Source organism: Oryzias latipes, chromosome 11 (genome assembly GCF_002234675.1).
Source record: "Oryzias latipes chromosome 11, ASM223467v1".
In the NCBI taxonomy this organism is placed as follows: domain Eukaryota; kingdom Metazoa; phylum Chordata; class Actinopteri; order Beloniformes; family Adrianichthyidae; genus Oryzias; species Oryzias latipes.
In genome coordinates, this window is record NC_019869.2 from 14,733,101 (window position 1) to 14,754,075 (window position 20,975).

The 20,975-nt window shown below is 40.1% G+C and overlaps 1 protein-coding gene across 1 annotated transcript in view; it reads left to right on the top strand.

Annotated features, from left to right (window-relative positions):
* LOC101168303 (CCR4-NOT transcription complex subunit 3) overlaps nucleotides 1-20,350 on the top strand; it is a 34,934-nt gene extending 14,584 nt beyond the window's left edge. The window contains exons 4-19 of the mRNA XM_004073885.4: nucleotides 390-464; nucleotides 2,066-2,155; nucleotides 4,066-4,194; nucleotides 6,991-7,086; nucleotides 8,432-8,560; nucleotides 8,687-8,777; nucleotides 9,865-9,998; nucleotides 10,918-10,974; nucleotides 12,502-13,423; nucleotides 13,547-13,652; nucleotides 14,890-15,040; nucleotides 15,454-15,550; nucleotides 15,675-15,876; nucleotides 18,440-18,572; nucleotides 18,642-18,767; nucleotides 18,846-20,350. Coding sequence (XP_004073933.1) covers nucleotides 390-464; nucleotides 2,066-2,155; nucleotides 4,066-4,194; nucleotides 6,991-7,086; nucleotides 8,432-8,560; nucleotides 8,687-8,777; nucleotides 9,865-9,998; nucleotides 10,918-10,974; nucleotides 12,502-13,423; nucleotides 13,547-13,652; nucleotides 14,890-15,040; nucleotides 15,454-15,550; nucleotides 15,675-15,876; nucleotides 18,440-18,572; nucleotides 18,642-18,767; nucleotides 18,846-18,944 — 2,637 coding nt within the window. The 3' untranslated portion in view covers nucleotides 18,945-20,350. The remainder of the gene's footprint in view (nucleotides 1-389; nucleotides 465-2,065; nucleotides 2,156-4,065; nucleotides 4,195-6,990; nucleotides 7,087-8,431; nucleotides 8,561-8,686; nucleotides 8,778-9,864; nucleotides 9,999-10,917; nucleotides 10,975-12,501; nucleotides 13,424-13,546; nucleotides 13,653-14,889; nucleotides 15,041-15,453; nucleotides 15,551-15,674; nucleotides 15,877-18,439; nucleotides 18,573-18,641; nucleotides 18,768-18,845) is intronic.
* Nucleotides 20,351-20,975: the final 625 nt, after the last annotated feature.

A 20,975-nucleotide genomic window follows, 5' to 3' on the forward strand; every position in this document is an offset into this window, starting at 1 on the left:
TGACGTGAAGAATTATTTTGTTCGCACAAATGAATTATTACGTGGGAACGATAGATTAGTTTGTAGGAACAAGATATTAATTTGTGGGAACAAGATATTTTTTATTTTGTAGTATACAGATTCCAATTCCAAGTTTTTTTTTGAAAGGACTTCAAAAAATGTTGAGAAATGATGAAGAGGCAAATGCATTTGTAGCCATAACATTTCTTTGTTTTTAGTTTTTTTGTTTTATTTGTTTTTATTGTGAAGTGACCTTGACAGCCTTGAAAGACGCTTTTAAATCAAATTTACTATTCTTATTGTGGCTGTTGCTTTGTTGTGCGTTCTTTTAGTAGCACAAAGCGTTCTGGTGCTGATCCGGATGTTTCCTGACTATTCTTCTCTTTCAGCTTCACAATGCTGCTAATGCCAACCAGAAAGAAAAATATGAAGCTGACCTCAAAAAAGAGATTAAAAAGCTACAGGTGAGAAAATCGCATTCAACAGATCAGAATTGTATGAATGTAGTTGTTTTTCAAACTCTCACTAATGAAAAATACAACTTTTATAACTCTTTGAAGACAGCAGTCTAAAGAGTCAGTAAAGCTTTTTTATGAGTTATGAAGCCAGGATACGACCATTTTAGGGCCATTTTACAAACATTTGTTTTTCTTCTAAATTTACGAGATTTAAAGTAGTAAATTTACGAGAATAAAATTGTAAATGTATGACTTTAAATCTCATAATTGTACTTTTTTTGTTTTTTTGGTGGCCCTAAAACTCCATCGTTCCAGGAAGGTTATTTGACTTTTCTTTAAAATGTTGGTTTATAAAACCAACACCAGAGTTTTGTCTGCTCATGTTTGCTGCATGGCTCTTTAGTCTGGTTTGAGATGCTTTAAAAAATAATAAAATGGGGGAAAAAAAAACAAGTTTAGCTTGGTATCAACTCACAGCTCTGTAAAAACTCTCACAGTTCATTCAGTGAGTTAGGAGTCTGAGGCTTTAATTATTGGGGTAACTCTGTCAATAAAGTATGGTAGTGTATTGTATTTATTAAAAAAAAGTGTTGCTAAATTCATTTTTTTGTGTTAATTTTTTTCTGCTAATTTAATTTTTTTTTATTCAATTTAGCTTATAACCAGTTTTTTTGGTCATTATTTAATACTTTCTCAGCATTTTGCTCTGTAATGTTTGTGAATAAAGTCATTAGGAAGAACAAAACAGACACGGGCACATTGTGGCTTTTCAACTTTTAATTGCATGTTATAGTTTTTATGAGCAGATGAGGTTAGTTTGTCGTTCTTTGTTTTTGTAAGTATTAAAAAAAATAGCCTAAAAAAACAAAAAATAGGAAAATAACGCAAAAAAAGTGAAACGAAAAACATGTTTCTTTTTATTTTTCTACATTTTTTAAATACAAAAAACTTCCCTAATACAAAACAGACATGTCACATAGACCTTTTCACATCTGTCAGTATTTTGCTAAAGTGCAAAAGCTCTGTCACTAATACAGTCAATCTAAAACGGCTTTGATGTACACATTAATGTCATTCATTCATTCATACACATTAATGTAGTTCAGTTAAAGTAAAAATTGCTGTTCTCATTTATGAACCTTTATAGAAATGTGTTGACCTCAGTGCACTCCTCAGGCCAAATTATGTTTTACTCTGTTGTCATGGTAACCTTTTTGTTTTGAAACTACTCTTGTAAATTAGCCCTTTTCTCCTAGAGATCAGCTGTGGCTTGCATAAAGACGTGGAACACCTTTCCAACCAGTTTTTCTCTTTCTTTTTTGGCCAATGTGACCCTTCTGTCAATACGATGTTATGAGACCCAAACTGCAGGTCTGGACCTGAGCTTGGATGTTTGCTGAGGTGTTTTTAGGTGTAAAATGTCATCCTGTTCAACAACCAAAAAAGATGTTTCTGTGTGATTTTCTTCTGTACGCCATTGCTGCCGCGTTCAAACGCCACGCTCATCATTCACAACGGCTTCTGTGGAGCGCTTTGCTGACTCATTCATGTGTCTGTGTGTCCCCCTCCTCCTACCTAAATCCTCTCTTCTTCTGATGGTCCCTCAGCGTCTTCGAGACCAGATCAAGACGTGGGTGGCATCCAACGAGATCAAAGACAAAAGGCAGCTAGTAGAGAACCGCAAACTCATCGAGACGGTAAGTAGAGCCACGGACCAGTTCCTCCAGATCACGGCGTATTCTGAAATTTCCTCTTTATAGTTCTGTATTTTTACAAAAATATTTATTTTAACTTTATTAGTTACTAATAAAAATAATTTCTTTTTTCCGTGTTATTTGAATTGGTAATCGGTGTAAAAAATTGTATTTTATGCTAAATCAGGCTGGTATAAATGTGTCAATAAAAAATAAAGATTTTTATTTTATTCAGTGTTTCCGATCAGTTCTAAGTTTTTACAAAATAAATTACATTCTTTGAAATGATAGATGTTGAATATTAATATTTTTAAAATGGTAAATTACAAAATTTAGCAAAAATCTTAAATTTAATGTTCATAAAAACCTGGTTTCTATAATCAGACTAGAGTTTTAGAGAAACCAAGAGATGGATGAGCAGCCGTTTGGAGGCCGAGGTGCAGCGGTAGGGCGGTCGACCCATGATCGTAAGATTACAGGTTCATGTGTCGAAGCGTCCTTGGGCAAGACACTGAACCCCATCTTGCCACTGGTGGAAGGTTGGCGCCAGTGTTGGGCAGCGGAGCCGCCACCAGTGTGTGAATGCGTGTGTGACTGTAAAGCGCTTTGGGTCTTGTAGGTAGAAAAGTGCTATATAAGTATACACCATTTATCATTTACTCTGTGATCACATGTTCCATCCGGTTCCTGGTCAGTTCAGTTCTCTGCTCGTTCCTGTCTTGACCACATACATCACTGATCTCATGCTTCCAAAAATAAAAAAAAGGAAAATTTGGAAGTAATAATACTCCAGGGTTTGTTTTAAGATGCTCAATTTAGAGCTCATGATTCAACAGTTGTGTGTCAATCAAAAGGCCGCTGCCCCTGTATGTTTGATTGTCATTTGATCTTGAATATAAAATAAAGAAAAAAAGTTCATAAATACTTTCCGTCCATTTCTTTGTAAATCTGAGCTGTTTTACATTCAATTACCTTCCTGCTTGTCTAACAAGCCCCTCAGGGGTTAACTGGAGGACGGATCCGGCTCCAGTTACCCATGATTTCAGACCAGACACAAAGAGGAAGGAAAAGTCTTTTCTCCTGGAGGAAACCAGATTTTTCTGAGAACATTTTTGTCTGGAAAATTTGCTTTGACCACATTTTTATGACAAACTTGTCTTTGACAGAAACAAGTAAAGTATCTGAAAGTAAATATAAATATCCTCTCACTGCAAATGGAAACCAGGTTTCCAGTTTACATAACTTTTGCAAAATCATTATACTTAAAGAGGGCATCAAAAGAGAAGTTTCTGCCTCCCTTTTCTTAAAAGTTGCAGCTTTTTACAGTTTATTCTCTGATTTCAGTAGATTATGGTGAATTTGACACAATACTTTCCAAGTGTTTCATCATTTAGTACAAAAACTACTTGACTTTAATGCTCAACTTCACAGGATTTTCTGGGGTCTGAGGAGCCCCCTAGTGGCCAAAAAAGTCATTACTGGTATGTGTTCATGCTGAGCTGACACATCTCACTGTGCTTCTGCAGAAGTGCACCCCCGCTCCACTTCATGCATCCATAATTACTGACTGAAATTAAAAAGCTGCGCCCAGGAGATGCTTATAATCGCAAATAGAGGTGTTAAGGCTTGTTGATGCCTCACACATGCCTTTGGCAGAGGTGGGGTTACATGTGAGTGACCTGTGAACACAAACAAAACACAGATCAAACAGGATTTAAAAAAGAAAGCTCTGCCAAGCATCACATGAGCGTGTGGTCGGGAGTTTTAGTAAGTTCAAGACACTGCCTCACTTTTCAAACACTGTAGCTTACAGTGACTCCTTTCATGTGGGTTAAGCTCATAAAAAGTTATTGATTGCTGACATAAATCATTCGTTTCTTAAGGTCCCGGTCTTGTTTGTATTTGTCTTGCAGCAAATGGAGCGGTTCAAAATCGTAGAACGAGAAACGAAGACGAAGGCGTACTCGAAAGAAGGGCTCGGCCTCGCCCAGAAGGTTGATCCAGCCCAGAAGGAGAAGGAGGAGGTCGGCACGTGGCTGACGGTGCGTGTCAATGTTTTTTTTTTGTTCCCACTAAAATCAACCTTATTTTTAAAGCCACACATTGTACTTGTCGCTGAACTGTTGGAGCTGCATCTTCAGCCGATCCAGGCTCTGTTAAGGCAGCAGTCAGACAGAAACCGAAAACACTGAAACATCTGATAGAACAGAGGAACAAGCCCAGACAAGATACTATCAAAATCAGTTTCACCTGATAAGACACGCTACACTGAAACCTATGTGAGCAAAAACAAAAATGGGGAAAAAAGCGAGATGAGACACAACGCATGAGAAAACGTTTGTTTTGCAAACGCAAAAATATTTTTTGAACGCAAATAAAAAAGTTTTAAAGAAAAAAAAAGGGAAAAAACACAAACATTTTGAAAGCAAAAATATAAAATGGAAGAAAAAAAAAAGAAAAAAAATGTTTTTGAAAAAATAAATTAAAGCAAATATTTAATATTTTCATTTGAAACTTAGAACGTTGTGCGTGCTACGTGGTGGCATAAATATTACTGAATACCTTGCTGCCTCGAAGACAAACAAACGGGCTCTTTCCTAAACGGCAGCAGCAGCAGCTTTTTATTTCCAAACAAGATGAAGATGGAACCAAAAGATTCCTGCAGGGAGTTCGTTATGTTTCATTTGACTCAACATGTCAAAACATTTTTTTATACAATTCGATTTAAAAGTAAAAGGACAGTTTTAAAAAAGAAATCTAAAGGTTTTTATTCTTGAATGATAAGTTTTTTTCATGATTCTAATAAAATGAAAAAAAACGAACATAACGTTTTATTTAGTCCTTTCTTCTCCAAAGATCTTTTAATCTATTGTAAAAGCCCCCCCCCCCCCCCCCCCCCTCCCCTCTCCATTGCTAAGAGCTCAGAGTTGAGAGGTTTTGGCTCCAAAAAAAGCTTTTTTTTTAAACAGCATTTTCTCATTTGCTCCGGATTCACAGCAATTTGATTGAAAAAAAAATCACATGGACATGTAGCTTGAGGTTGTTCTTCTTAAGGTGTCCTCAATCATCAGAAAGATTCTACAAGAACATGTTAAAACAACAAAAACAAGTAGAAACTTTGTTTATGATGTTTATGTAAAAATTCAGTCCGATTACCTATACCGTATTTCCTGGACTATAAGGCGCTACTTTTGTCGCAAGCTTTCGACCCTGCGGCTTTATTCAATGATGGGACTAATTTGTGCATTTTTTTGACGGCCGCTAGGGGCGCTCCAGTAGATAAGGTAAGTGTGGGACATGGGGAATATGATCTACGTGTTGCTGTCTCAAACAGTCTCAGAGAAGTAACTGAATGTATAATCCCTATTCCGGCAACGAGTCAATTTATTTGACACACCCACAAGCAGCCGAACAACATGCAGGTCACTTCTGCTCTTAGAAACATCCATGCTCAGCCCTACTTTGGCTGCATCCCACAATCCTTTGGTGCCATTAGACCCAACGTGCACGTGACCGCCACTACAATATGACGCAGCTTTCAAGTTAAAAGTGAATAAAATCCACCATCAACGGGTTTGGAAAAGCCGGTCTGGTGCGTGACGGAGAGGACAGCGCAAGCTCAGGAGAGAATTTACCTCAGAGTGACACTGACAGCTACAACGAAAGAGACACTAAGAGAGTGTGTGGCAAAGAATATCTGACGCTATTCCAATCCACACTGAGGAGGAAGACTTCCATGGTTTCAGTGCACAGGAGGAAGATGAAGAAAGCTCTCAGTGACTTTTACATTCATGTTTTTTAAACCAGCCCTGTTAGCGATGTGTTAAGGTGTCACTGTAGTGGAAGGAAACTTCTGCCGCAGAGGCACTTATAGTCACTGCTGCTCTCAGTGACTTTAACCAGTATGTTTTTTTAACCAGCCCTGTTAGTACTGTTTCTACCATATTGCTGCCGTGTTACAGGCACTGCTTGAAAAGAAAAGCTCAAGTATATTATTACAACTTTGAAAACTCTTTCTGTGTACCGTCTTTCTTTGTAAATATGTCATGTGTTGAACCTGTCCTGCAATTACTTTTTTCTTTCTTTCCTCTTCGCCAAAGGCGGATCTTCCTTCGGTTGTTCATTTCCCCGTTCAGACCCCCAGAGTGGGTTAATAAAGAATCATTCATCTTCTTCTGGGGGCAACCTTCTTTTATTAGAGTTCTCTTTCACTTTGTATATCAAACATAAACACACACCCCCAACACTCTTGCTCTCACTCCCTCTTGCACTGCACTCGAGCTCTCCCCTGCTTCCGCTGCAGCTCCCTGCTCCTTCTTAGACACGCGCGCGGTTTAAGCACATGTACAGTACATCCTCAATCTACAACACAGTGTGACGACCTGGGGGTTAGCCCCGCCTTAAACGCCTAAGACTGATGGGAAGTGGGGAATGGTGGGTGTAAAGTTCTTCACCATGACTGAGGGGGCTGTGAGCAGAAGTGAAATCTATGCTGTTAGTGAGTGTGTTCAAATAAGTAGGCTAAAATGCTGTGTACTTCACCCTCTCTGAGGCTGTTGGTAGTCGCACAGTGCTTGGGGCAGAATAATCAGTGACTTACTTATTGAGTCGTTACAACATGCGGCTTGTAGACAGGTGCGGCTTGTGTATGTCTAAAATGGCTTATCCTTTATAAATTAGGGGGGTGCGGCTTATACTCAGGTGCGCTCTGTAGCCCTGAAAATTTGGTAATTAGCACCTTGAGATCCTTAAGGTCATGTAAGGTCATGTTCACTAGCAGCAGCAAGTCTTGCCATTTTTTTTTTAGATGCTAACCTTCTTTTCCTGTCTGTCCTCAGAACACGATAGACACGCTGAACATGCAAGTGGACATGTTTGAAAGCGAAGTGGAGTCGCTGTCGGTCCAGACAAGGAAAAAGAAAGGAGACAAGGAGGTCGGTCTGCCTCCGTCTCTTTATCGCCCTCGCTGCTCTGCATGGGAGGGGTCAGATGGTGGCCTCTTTTCTCTTGTCTTTAACTTTCTACCAGAAGTCTGTCAGGATAGCTCATTTACAGGAAAACCTGTACTTTTTCCGTTTGTCTTACTGTTTGGAGATCTGCGGTTTTTCTGTCCTTGTATGTCATGAACAGGAAGCTACAGCACCACCTAACTGGATGTTTTTTTTTGTCTCCGTTTCTCTCCTGACTCCACTGTTACCCACATTCAAGCACGAGATATCTCCAGATCTCCAACAAACAGATACAGTTGATGTTTAGATTATTTTAGTTTGGACCTCCTGCATCGCTACAAACCTAACTAGGGTTGTCAGGGCAGCTGTGGCTACAACAGTAGCTTACCGTCACCAAGTATGAATGAGGAATGAATGAATAATGGACACACTGTAAGCGCTTTGAGTGACTTGAAAAGCGCAGATAAATCCAATCCATTATTATTATTATTATTATTATTATTATTATTATTATTATTAAGTATTACTGCTAAAATACTACTTCAAGGTACAAGTTAACATTGAAATGATTCATTTAAATTCAACTAGAAAATCAAATTGTTTTTTAAAGTTTAATTCTAAAACTTATTTTTTCTGACTTTGAAAAATGATTGTATTGGTTTAAACTAAACTAAGTTTGAAATTTGATTAATAACTTTTAAATTCTTACACTAAACAAATGTAAAATAAACTTTTTCCTTTGAACAAACAACTAAAAACAGCTTCAAAGGAAAATCATGGAGAATGTGATGTCAAAAGTCAGTCCTATATAGATCTCATTATTTGGGTGTTTTGGAGTCTATGATTATAAATAAAGAGAGGATAAATCTATTTTTTCCTAAAGCTAAATATCTAAATTAACTTAAGCTCCTGTGAGCTTCAGATTTGTGTGGACTAACGATGAGGCCTTGGAAGTATTAAATATTGACATCAAAAGTGGCTTTTCCTGCACTATAGGATGCATTAAGCCATCAAGTGCACACTCAACAGCAGCTAATGCTCCTGTGGCCTCGTGTCACTCATGCGCCTCCTCACTTATGCATACTGTACGCTTAAAACTTTAAACACCCCCTTTTTGCTCATTTTGTAAACACTTTTTTAGTCTAAACACTGTTTTGTTCCTGGTTGTTGGGGCTAAATTATTCACGAGGATTTGCATTGGCGTGCGTCGCTGATCCGGGAGCACGCCGATGCTGCAGGGAAATACGATCCAAAAGAGATCCCATGTTTGAGTCTGGCTCTGACTAACGGGGGAAACTTCCTTCCTCTTTGCTGCCTGATTGATGCACAGAAGCAGGACCGGATCGAAGAGCTGAAGAAGTTCATCGAGAAGCATCGGTACCACATCCGTATGCTGGAGACGATACTGAGGATGCTGGACAACGACTCGGTCCAGGTGGATGCCATCCGGAAGATCAAGGTTGGTTCGCTTGTCTGAGTTTTTCTGAGTTTGGAAGGGAAAAAATCAGTTTCGCAAACACACTCAAACATTTCCTCAATTGTACGGCAAAAAAAGCTTTTTATTTTTCCTTGTGTGCTCCAAAAGGATGATGTTGAGTACTACATAGACTCATCGCAGGATCCAGACTTTGAGGAGAATGAGTTCCTGTATGACGACCTGGATCTGGATGACATTAGTAAGTGAAGAAATTCAGTACCAGAAGTATCGTTGAAACTTTTTGTCTTAATTCTCTGCACCGAAGGAAGCCAAAGGATGCTTGTTTATATTTGACTGCTATGTGTCCTTCTGACCCAATCTGATTATGTTTATGTGTTGGGATCAAACCTGCAACCTGTCAACCGGAAACCCTTTGCAGCACCATCTGCACCCCAGTGCAGGGAAAAAAAACATGTTAAAGTAAATCATACATGCACCAAATAACAAACCAGAAGAACATTCTTAAACAGCTGATGCTAAAATAAAATGCTCTACTAGCTAAAAAACATTAATTTTGAAAAAGTTTTTAATTCTAAAAATACAAAATGAAATGCTAAAGAAGCTGCTAAAGTAGTAAAACAATAATAGAAAGTATTTACATCAATTTTAAACTACGTCCTGAAACACGTAGTCTCAGATGCTAATTATTGTTAAACATGAAAAATAAGCTAAATTTAAAGAAATTACAAATGCTAAAACAGAAAATGCCTAATTACTTGTTAAAAAAAGCTGAATTAGCTGCATTGGCGTGTCAGACAATATGAAGTATAAATGACAAATGATAAAAGTAATACCAATATTGTGAAATCATGTACATCTTTAGATAGCCGACACTATTAAGTAAGTTAATAGAATTTAAATAATACAACATACTCACAAAGAAAAGCTCAATTAAAGGTCAAAGGCCACAACTATAAAGAAATAGGAAATGCTTAATTTTCAGAATTATCATGACAGCTAAAAATACAAACATGGTTAAAGAAATGAAATAGTCATCAAAATAAAAATGTTAAATGAAATAAAATCTGCCAAGTTTATGTGACCAAGAACTGCAAATTGAACAGACAAGAGAAAGCAGAAAAAACCTGAAGGTGGAAAAAAATGATAGAGGACACGTCCTCACTGTAAATCGTCGTAAAACAGTCATTTTTATGTGGGGACTGTTTGCAGGATTTTTTTCAAATTTGCATCCAAAATGAAGAACATCTCCCTTTTTTTCCCCCCCTTCTTTGAATCCTGCTCTCAGTGATGTCGCTGACCCGTCTCCTTCTGCTTGCTCTCCACAGCTCAGTCTTTGGTCGCCACATCCCCACCGGGCCACTCGCACTTAGAAGACGAGATCTTCCAGAACTCCAGCAGCACCCCCACCTCCACCACCTCGTCCTCACCCATTCCTCCGTCACCCGCCGCTTTCACTACAGTGAGAAACGTCCTGTTTTAAATATTCTGCTCATAAAGGGACACTTGGGCATGAAAAGAACTATTTATGCTGTTGCTGTGACTTCCTGATTCTTTACATTGATTTTGGCTGCTGTCATGGAGCGAGAAATGAACGCATTTCCTGTTTAGGTAAAAAAAAACAAAAAAAACTTTGTTCGATCAATTTCACTTTCTTCACTTAAGTTCTCAAATTGAGTTGGAAGCTGCTGCAATATTTTCTTTTTTTTTTTTTTTATCAATTTATCCAAAAACTTGCATTTAGTTTGATTTCTTTGTGTTATAAGGTAGTACTTTAGGTGTTCACAAAAATAATAAGAAGCAAAGAAACAAAACTTTTTTCGATGTTATTTTGAAAATGAAGAAAATCCCTTCCCCTGATGTCTGTCAAAGACATTGCAAGTAAAAGAGTTTGAGAATAAATGAGAGAAACTCCTCCTGCGCCCTGAGGTTAGCGCTTTATGTGCCCATCAGAACCTCTCATAGCCTTAATGATAATCATTTGCACAGGAGTGGAGCCGTTAGGATCCATATCCGGCACAGAAGTGTCAGCTGATCACTGTTGTGATGGTGCTTTACCATCTGCTCTCTTTGTTCTGTTGAACCGCACTGAGACGGTGTGTTCATCCTCTCCTCCCACATTCATATGCTGGAAGGGTTGTGTTCGGAGCTCAGAGGAAATTTTGTTTTGGATTTGAAGACAATTTAAAGTCGGTCTCACAATACAAAAAAAAAAGAAGAAGAAGAAAAGTTTCCCTCTAAATTAAAGTTGTTTTTTTTTGGTGGTCAGTGGATCAACTTTGTATTTATACATTTACTTTTTTTTTTTATACAAACTAACATCTTTAGGAATCTTTGTAGAAGTGTTTTTTTTTTTAGATTTTTTTTTGTCTGTTTTTCAGGAAAACTCAGAAGACGACAAGAAGAGAGGACGGTCAACAGACAGTGAAGTTAGTCAGGTCAGTTTGTTTTCTGGTCATCGTTTTTTCTTTCCTGTGTGTCATGGATCAATAACTTCTTCATGTGAACCAAAATGCTGGCAGTGTTTGGTTTTTGCAACCCTTAAACATTGCAGATATCACCGGCGCCATCATAATAACGCCGTGAATCACGTCGAAGTCGAATATAAATTAAAACGTTTGGCCAAATGCCAAATAGGTACCAAATATCAAATGTTGTTGTAGCGTTGATACAAATATATATTTTAAAATATTGCATTAATAGCCTTAAATAAATTTGAGGCATGTTTTTTAAGTAAAATAATTATTTTTTAATATCCTCTTATTATTCCAGTATGCCTGTGTTTTTTTTTATAGGCAAGGCCCTCAAACCACCAATCAATTCCAACAGTAGATGGACTAATAGACCAAGAATGTAAACTGTAGGTAGACTGCTAACTGCTGTTGTTTTGTCACTCTTAATCACTTGAAATGACCTCCTCCCTGCCAACATTTTAAAGAAGGCGCGTGATCGTCGATGCTCGTTGATTGCGCCACGCACCGCTGTTCCGTCTCACTGTAACTCACTCCCACCGACGGCTGAATCTGCCTTTCTTCACAATATTCGGCCAAATAAATTTGTTGTTGTGCTGAAAAAAGAAAGCCATGAGGTTGTGTCCGACAGCCACTACAGATGCCTGCATCTTTACCATCAATGATGTAAAGACCAGAATCTAAAACATTATTATGTTTGAATCTGTTTTTTCATTATGATTTCATATAAAAATGGACCACCAATTAGAGTTTTCTGTCTATCTGCAGACCTCTAGTAAATCTGTCCTTGATTTTTTCAGAATAAATTTGTGGACACTAAAAACATGTTCATACCATTTATGAACTACTTTTATTTATTTCTGTAAAAAATGTAAGAAAGGAGGGAACTTTCAGCATTTTCGGCTGGTTCAGACTGCAGGTGACTGACACAACTCTCCTCATGGGGGGCACAGGGGGGGCTTTTTTCCAGCACCATGTTGTGCTTCTGTACTAAAGAAAATTGAAACAACGTATTTGTGATAGAATAAAAAAATTAAGCAATTCATTGACAGTGTCACAAGTAAATTTACTTTACAAACAGTGGCCCTTTAGGAGGTCGTCTGTAAAAGTTTTGCGTGTTGGTTCGTAGATTAACGGTCTCAGGAAAACAGGTGGGGGGGGGGGCTAGAAGTTAAGTACTAAATCCTCCTCTGCTGCTTTCAAATCTGCTGCAATAAGGATGCCTAGAAAATACATAGAAAGGCGCTAGTGTTCATCGGGTGGTAGCCTTTGACTTTCCTCTCAGTAGCGTCCTACTCTAAAAGCTTGAGTGTGACATAAGCAGGTTGATAAGGGAAATCTGAAATGGTACTTTGAGGTAGAAGCATGAAAAACAGCAGAGATGTTCCTCAGCATCAGACGTGAAAATGGTTGCTGTGATCTGCTGGGTGATCTGGGCTGCAGAGGAGCTCCAAACACATCAGTCTGAAGGATTTGTTTTTATCTCCCTTTCAGTCGCCTGTAAAGAACGGAAACCCCTCCTCTTCGTTATCTTCCTCCTCCTCCTCGTCCTCTTCGTCCTCCTCTTCTTCGGCCTCGGGGCCGACTTCATCCTCATTGGTGTCCGTCGCTGGAGGAGTAGGAGGAGGAGGTGGGAGCAGCGGTCACCACAGCAGCTCAGGGGGTCTCCTCTCCAACTCTTCGTCAGGCAGCTACAGCAACGCCACCCAGCAGCCCCCCCACCCGTCAACACAGCAGCAGGCCAAAAACTCCGCTCCCACCTCCAACTCCAGCACCTCCAGCAACAGCCACTGTGCCCCGTCAGCCTCCTCCCCCCCCAGCACGTGCACACTGGGGTCCCTCGCGTCAAACTCCCAGACTCCACCTGGGCCCACGCTGACCTCCAACACCCTGGGCCTCAGTCTGGGGCTCTCGTTGGGGAAAGGCAGCTCGGTCACCTCTGGTTCGGCGGCTGGGGGCCTCGGCCTGACAGGGATGCCGGCATCCCTTGGCAGCATTGGGGGTCTCCTGTCCAGCTCCACCCCTGCCCCGTACGCTCAGGCGGCAGCCTCAGGCACCGGCAGCTCTTTACCGGGATCTCTGGGGGGTGTCAGCGCCTCCTTAACCCAAAGCGGGGTCGGTGCAGTTGGCAGTGGGAGCATTGCAGTCGGCGGGCCGACATCCTCCTCGGGGGGGCTACTAGGCACATCGCCAGGACCGGGCAGCATCGGCTCCGGGATTCTGGGTTTGGGTTCTGCTCAGTCGGGAACGCAGGGCTCTTCTTTGATGTCACCAAACTCCATGGGTGGTCTAGTTCCTGGAAGTGGCGTGGGAGTCATCGGGAGCAACAGCGGCTCGGGATCGACAGGAAGCGTGGGGGGAAGTTCGCCGCTTGCTGTCCGACCACCAAGCCAGCAGAAGCAGAACGGTAGCACCAGTGAGTGTTTGTCATCTGTAAACAAAACAACACAAAGAGCCAGAAACAACCCAACTAGATCTGATCAGAGCAGACTTGGACTAAAACCAACTAAAATAAATCAATGTGTCGTCTACGCAACAGGTTACAGTGCTGTGGTGGCAGACAGCACAACAGACTCCGCCCTCAACAGTGCCAGCCAATCACAAAGCAGCCAGCCCTCATCTCTGACCTCCACGACGACGCAGCCGTAAGTATGAAACAGCAGGTGGTAGTCTTAGAAACAGCCACAGCAGGAACCTTTACAATTTCCCCACAGATTACACTGTTTTTGTATGACTCAGCTCAATTCTTAGTTTCACATCTGTCTTATTTTTTTTTTTTTTTTTTTTTTTTTTTTTACTAAATTTTTATGCTTTAAAGAAAGGCAACCATAACCAACTTTTTAAAAAAAAATATTCAACTTATTCATGTCTTTAACTGTCACATAGAGAAATACTAATCTATGAAGTCTTTAGTTTTTTGTTTAAATTTTCTTAGCTAATTTAAATGTTCTTGAATCACATAGTTAATTTTCAGCTCTCACTTTTTTCAATGTTTGATTTAGCATTGTTAGCATGCTTCTATACTTTTAGCTTTTTGGCATCTGCTCACACTTGTTGATGCTAGCTATAAATTAGCTTCGATTAAAAGCTTCTTGGATCTCAATTATTCCTTCCTTAGGCTAAACTAGTATCAGCTAACATATTTTTTAAAACTTTTCTTGGTTTAATGAGCATTTTGCATTGTAATTTAACATTGTTGTTCTAGTATGTAGCAGATATTTTAGCATTTTTAGCATGTTTCTTAGCAAATTGGGTTTGTTTTTATTGCTGCCTTATACTTCATTTTACTGATTTTTATATCGTATAGCATTATGCAACAAATGTACGTGTTCCTTTGCTAATGTAGGGATAACAAAACATGTTGACGCTTTTCCACTTCATTTCACAGTTTCAGCAACGTTCAGGTTTTTTCGAACTAAATTAGCATCAGATTTTGAGTTGCAGGGTGTCCAATGAGCTTAAAGAAATCCAGTGTGGGTCCTTAGTCTAGAGCTGTCGTGCTGCTGCCTATCCAGTGAAAGCTGGCACAGGTGGTGACCCCCTACCGGGACAACACTAAGTCTATGTATTTACCAGCATGTTTTTTTATTTGGGAGGATTCTGCATCTCAGAATGGATTTTTTTTTTCTGAAAGCAAAAACATTTTTCACCAAACTTTCATTCATAAGTAGACTTGTTTTGTAGGATTGTGTGAGCAGTAGGTGAGATGATGATTGACTTTAGCTAAAAAGTCGATCAGGAATTTTGTTCCTTGCTAGTTTTCAGAGAATAATATGATGGTTTTAAGATTTGTGAAATTATTTACTAAATAAAAACGTTTGCTTTGGATTTTCTCTTTTTTTTTGAATGAATACACATTTTAATTGCTGACCCCTCTCCCAGGAAAGACACTGGGCCCAGTTTACTGGGCTCGATGAGTTTGTCGTCCACCTCTCCGTCGCCGGCGTCTTACGAGGCAAAATCATCGAGCAGCAGCAGCAGCAGCCTGCTGAACGGACCGCTGTCGTACTCGCAGTCGTCTGACAGCATCAAGGTGAGGCTGTGAGATCCGACACGAAGAAGGTCATGAGAGGCTGTGAGCTCAGCATAAATCCATTGAGATGACTGTTTAGCTGAAATTTGCAGCAATTTTTTTTTTCTTGTGTGCAGAAATTTGATCAGAAATAATTGATGTCGATCTGACATGATGCTCCTGACTCCAGCAGAAAGTATTCCTGCTAAAAGAAGTCTTAACACTACAAATCTAAACGTAGTAGGAGTTTGCAGGGGAAATCTTTTCGCTCTGTGCTGGCTTTTTGCGCTGCAGGAGCACAGTTTGGCAGCGCAGAGCTTAAGTTGGGGGCCAGCTCCAGATGCTTCTAGAGCAGATTAGGTGGAACAAGATGAGTTCTAACATCCAAGGGAGAATTCCCTCCTCATGAGTGTTGGTGTCCTCCTCACCCTCAGCCCCAGGAGTCTCTGAGCAGCCTGAAGTCCATGGCTGAGCGAGCGGCCCACAGTTCAGGGATCGAGGGAGACATGGCCTCCCTGCACCTTACTCCAGGTGAGATTTGCACCCACACCTTTATGGAAGATGAAAAAAATCTGGAACAGGATTGTCCCTCCTCAAATGCTAAAGCTAACTTATCCAACCTGATTTCATCCACACTTCCTCTGACTCTTTCCAGACATCTTCTCCAGCAGCACTACAGCGCCCCCCGGCGCCCCGTCAGCACCTCAGTCCTCCCTGTCAGAGGTCAGCATCCCCCCATCCTTGGGGGTGTGCCCACTGGGACCAGCCCCCCTGTCCAAAGACCAGCTCTACCAACAGCCCATGCAGGAGGCGGCGTGGACGCACATGCCCCACCCATCCGACTCCGAAAGAATCAGGTTCACCCAACTTTGATGTTTGCTGGAGGCGTCTCAGAGAGTTTAAATACGGCTAAGAATGATTTCAGTTTTAAAAAAAGATCATTTTCTCTTCTAACAGGTTTGATGGCATTCACAACACTCTGCTTGTTTACTGTAAATGATCCAAATATCTCACATGACTAAGCTGAACATGTCTGTGTTTGTGAGTTTTCACGGTTTTTTTCATCTGTAATGAAAAAATGTCACAGAGAAATGAGACCCCACTGCTGCTGCTGCTGCTGCAGCTCCATGAAATATGTATTTAGGATTTTTTTTTTAAATCACTGATGTGCATTAATGCGGCTTACCCACACACAGACTTCCAGCAGTCACAGAGTGGATTATAGTGGTTTGTTGTCGGCCCACACGGCTACAAGTGACATTTAAATCCACTCCAAACCTTTCAGTGCCTCACAACCTGCTGGGTTTTACTTTGAAACAGCACGAACACACTATAAAGGCTTGCAAAGAACACAATACAAAATAGTAAAAATTACAGGGATGAAAGTGCACTCAATATGAATAAAAACATGTAAATATTTTAAAAGGCGGTGATAAAATTAATGTTTAACCATTTGAAGTAACCTAACAAATATTCGTCATTGGTTACAGAACGAAGTTCATCAAATATTTACTGAAAAAGACCTAAAAGTGTTTAGAGAAATTGAATTAATCCTTTAAATATTCAAGGTTATGTTCAACAGTCAAATCTTGTTTTAGGAGAAGCCACACCCACTAAGGTCAAGTCTGCCGACAACTTCCAGTGATCTTGGGAAGAACTGCAACTTTTGCTTAACTTGTCTTGAAACTCTTAGTCTTTTTATTTTATTGTTACTGCTGCATTACTTGCAGAGTTTTTCTGGACTTTTCTGGCCTGCTTTCTGCCGCTGCCTGCACCTGTCTCTGGTCTCCCTCTTACCTTTGTCCTGAACAGCCATCAAGTTTCCTGCAGTTTGTTTTGTATGACATACTGTACATGAGATCACGGTAGTTTTGCCCCACCGTGGAATTCGGACACATTGAGGCGAGTCTGGACTTAAATTCAAAAACTTTTTAAGAATCAAGCAGTGCTCCAACATTGCGGTGACCACTTACTTTGTGACTCTGTGCTGTTACCATTTAGACCAAACTTTATCGCTCAGGGGTCAAAATCCAAAACACACTGAAGGTCCAGGTCCAAACAGGATAAACCTTTGTTAAATACAGTAAACCCTTGTTTTTTGCGGGGGTTACGTTCCAAAAAGAACCCGTGATAGGCAAAATCCGTGAAGTAGAAACCTCTATTTTTTTAACAATTATTATACAATTAAACACTCTTTTATACATTGAAAAGAGAGAACAAACCATTTTACAGGCTCAAGCATTTGTTTCACAAATGAAAGTACTTTAGAAACGTTCTCTCAACAAGTAACTTCTGTACTGTACTGTCAAATACTAATTTTAATCATTAATGTGAACAGAAGGCTTCAAATTGCGGAGATTAGCCCCGCCCACCGCGACCCGAAGAATTGGATTAAACGGGAGAAAATTTAAAATGATTATGAAAAAAATACGAAGTACAGTGGGACAAATAGTGACTCAGGTGTATTTCACTGCTCGTCATCCTGAGCCGCTGCATCCTGACTCCGCTCTGCAGTGTTTTCTTCTTTTGAAGCCCGTGGTGCAGGCTGTCAGGTTCGGGAGAAGAAGATAGTGATTGACAGCTGTTGTCGCTCTTTTCTATGGGTTTGGGAGAAACTCGAAATTGCAAGAGGATTTGCTAGTACGTAATGTAAATTTGGCAAGCTGATTTACGTACGTGTACATATTAAACTGGAACGTTATTGACGCACAGGTAGAGAAAAAGCGGAGTGACTTTTTAGCCAATCAGAATGCAGAACACAATGCACGATGCAAATCCGTGAAGTAGCGAAACCGTGAAAAGTAAACCGTGTTATAGCGAGGGATCACTGTACACTAAAACTAAACTAGTACAACTTAACTTTTTAAAACAACTATATGAATAAAAATAGAATAAAAATATTATTCTGGAATAAATGAACCTAAAACTTAAATAACAAAATGATACAAGTTAGAGATAAAGAAAAAATTTAAAGAAAAAAAAGACTTTACTGTTATATCATTTTATATAAAGAATAAAACTAAATTTTAGAAATACCAAAAGATTTTTCTCTCCATAAAAATATGACACTAATTCAAAATAGGACTGCCCTGCATTCGGATGCTGGATGTGGGCCTGAACTTTGACACATACTGTAAACGTACAAAAACACAAGGCAGGGTTTTTTCCTCAAAGATAGTATTTAATTTAATTTAATTTAAATCACTTGAAATCACACATGGAGTTCTGCTAGTTCTTAAATAGATGCATAATTTTTATAAGAAATTGTAAAACGAAGAGCAAAAACGCTCCATTTCCAGAATCACAGAAATTCTGTCGCCTCTAAAAGGTTTTACCTGCTGATCAAATGTTTTGGATCATTGCATGGTGGATCTGAAGTGTTAGTAATGTTCCTCATGTCACCGTGTGTTTGGTTTACAGGCAGTACCTGATGAGGAACCCCTGCCCCACTCTGCCTTTCCACCACCAGGTTCCACCCCCACACTCTGACACTCTAGAGTTTTACCAGAGGCTCTCGACAGAAACACTCTTCTTCATCTTTTACTACCTGGAGGTAAAATCCCAAAACGCTTTAAAAACTCGTTTTCTTTAAGAGACTTATTTAACCCCCAGCTGTTTGCAGGGCACCAAGGCCCAGTATCTGGCAGCCAAAGCTCTGAAGAAGCAGTCATGGAGGTTCCACACCAAGTACATGATGTGGTTTCAGCGGCACGAGGAGCCCAAGACCATCACCGACGAGTTTGAACAGGTTGGATTCCTTCAAAATGAAGCTGCAATGGAGCACTTTGGGGGTCTCTTACCTTCCTTGACGTCTAATGTTTTCCAGGGAACCTACATTTATTTCGACTATGAGAAGTGGGGCCAGCGGAAGAAGGAGGGATTCACGTTCGAGTACAGGTACCTGGAAGACCGAGACCTCCAGTGAGCCGCAGTCACAAGCGGGACGTTCAGACACGAGGAAAGCCGACTCCGCCTCCCGACATTCCTGGACTTTTTAGAGGGCGCGAGGGGGGAGGATGATGGTTTACAGTGGCACAATTGAACCCCCCCTTCCACTTCCTCTGACCCTGCCGTATCACCCTTCCTTCGTCATCATCATCGTTTGCTTCAAACCCCGTCGTTTCCTTTGCTTCTTGAGGACCAAAGAATCAACAGAAGCGTCTCGTCTGCGTTCACACCGACGAAGAGCACCGAGCTCGGCCACAGCTCTCTCAGGACACCTAAATGCTAACCGCTGTCAGAACTAAAGACTCCTCAAAGCCAAGAGTTTCTTCCTAATTCCATTGTCTGCAAAAAGTTTGAATCCAGCGTGGAAACTTCTAGAAGCTGGGTGAAGTCCTGTGTGAAGGCAGCCTCCAGCCCAACAGAAAAGAAGAAGTGACGCTTGGCTGTTTTTACTTTCCAAGTCGCTTCAAGGACACCTGCTGGCTTTGCTCCCAAACACAGAAGTACTTCCACACAAGCTCCTGCACCCTATCAACTCGTGCTCTTCATCCATCCTCCTCCTCCTCCTTTGTGCACAAACACCAGCACTGCCGCCCAGCCCTCCTCCTCCTCCTCCTCCTCCTCCTTGCTTCTGCAGCAACCCACAGTGAGACACAAACAGCTGAAACCCCCCCGTCTTCTCACGCCAGGTAGATGTTTCCTTTTTTTCTCAGGAAGTATTCAAAGACCGTCTTTTTTGAGGTAATGCGTCCCGCGGCACAACAACCAAACCATGATTCAGCAGTTTTTAACTGTTTTTCTTTCCAGCAGTTTTAGGTTTTGTCTCTTTCCGCCACAGCGGCTGTTTAAATTTCACAGATTTTTTTGTTTTTTTTAGACAAATAAAAAAATTACTACAAATATCCTCCAATGTTTGGAGCAGCTCCTGGATGAGACCATCTTTATATTTTGTATTTGTCATGTTAGATTGTTTTTTTTTTTTCCAGAAAATGATTTTAAGATCCAGAGAACTCAATTTTTTTTTTTTTTTAAAGATCAGTGAAATCTCATCCGGAGTGTTTTTAAAGCCAAACTGCAGGACGGACTCACAACTCGACACTGTATTCACTTGACTGACAGTCCTGCCTCTAAGCTGTTTGTTTACAGATTTTTGACTAGAGGCCGGGACAAGAGCGTCCAGCGACTCCCAAAAAGAGTGAACCTCTGACTCTTTGTCAAAAGTGTTGGAACACACGTCATTCTTCAAACCTCTCCTGTTTGTTTCCTTTATTTTTTCCCCCCTGTTTGTTGTCGCCAGACAGCACAGAAGAGTGAGGCTGAAAAAAAAAGACATAACGTGAATAAAGGATTGTAAAATATTAATAAAATAATTACTTTTCAGAAAAATCTTTGAGTTATGTCTTTGATCGAGTTCAAATGCTGTGGAAAAAAACTATTTCAAACTATTTCAACATGATGCGAAGAAAGCAAAGGTTATTGAATGCTGTGATATTATTTATTTTAAAAAAACTAAACAAACCTGAAATTATTGTGAAAGGCAATTGAATTGAATTCATAAATTTGGGATTAGTTATGTTTTTTTGTCACGGAATGTCCGAATAATAAAAATCACTTTTCCAGAAAGCGTTTACTAAAGGTTGAAAGATCTTTTTAAATGAATCACCAACAGGTGAGTCTGGCTGTGAAATGTCAAAGCGGTGAAAATCTGGTGAATCTTGCTCCCGGCTTTTTCTTTCACAGCTCTATTCCGACATATGAAAGGCTTGACGTCATTGAATTCCAGCCGGACACAAATCAATCAATTTCAATCAATTTATTATTTGTATAGCACTTATAAAAGCCAAGGCAACCAAAGTGCTTGACATAAAATCCAATAAAATCACAAACAATATGATGCAATAAAGAAACAATAACAATATAATCAATTGAACAATAAAAGCAATAAAAGAATAAAATTAATAAAATGAACAAGTCCCACTAGATACGCTCACTGATGTTAAAAGATGTGTTT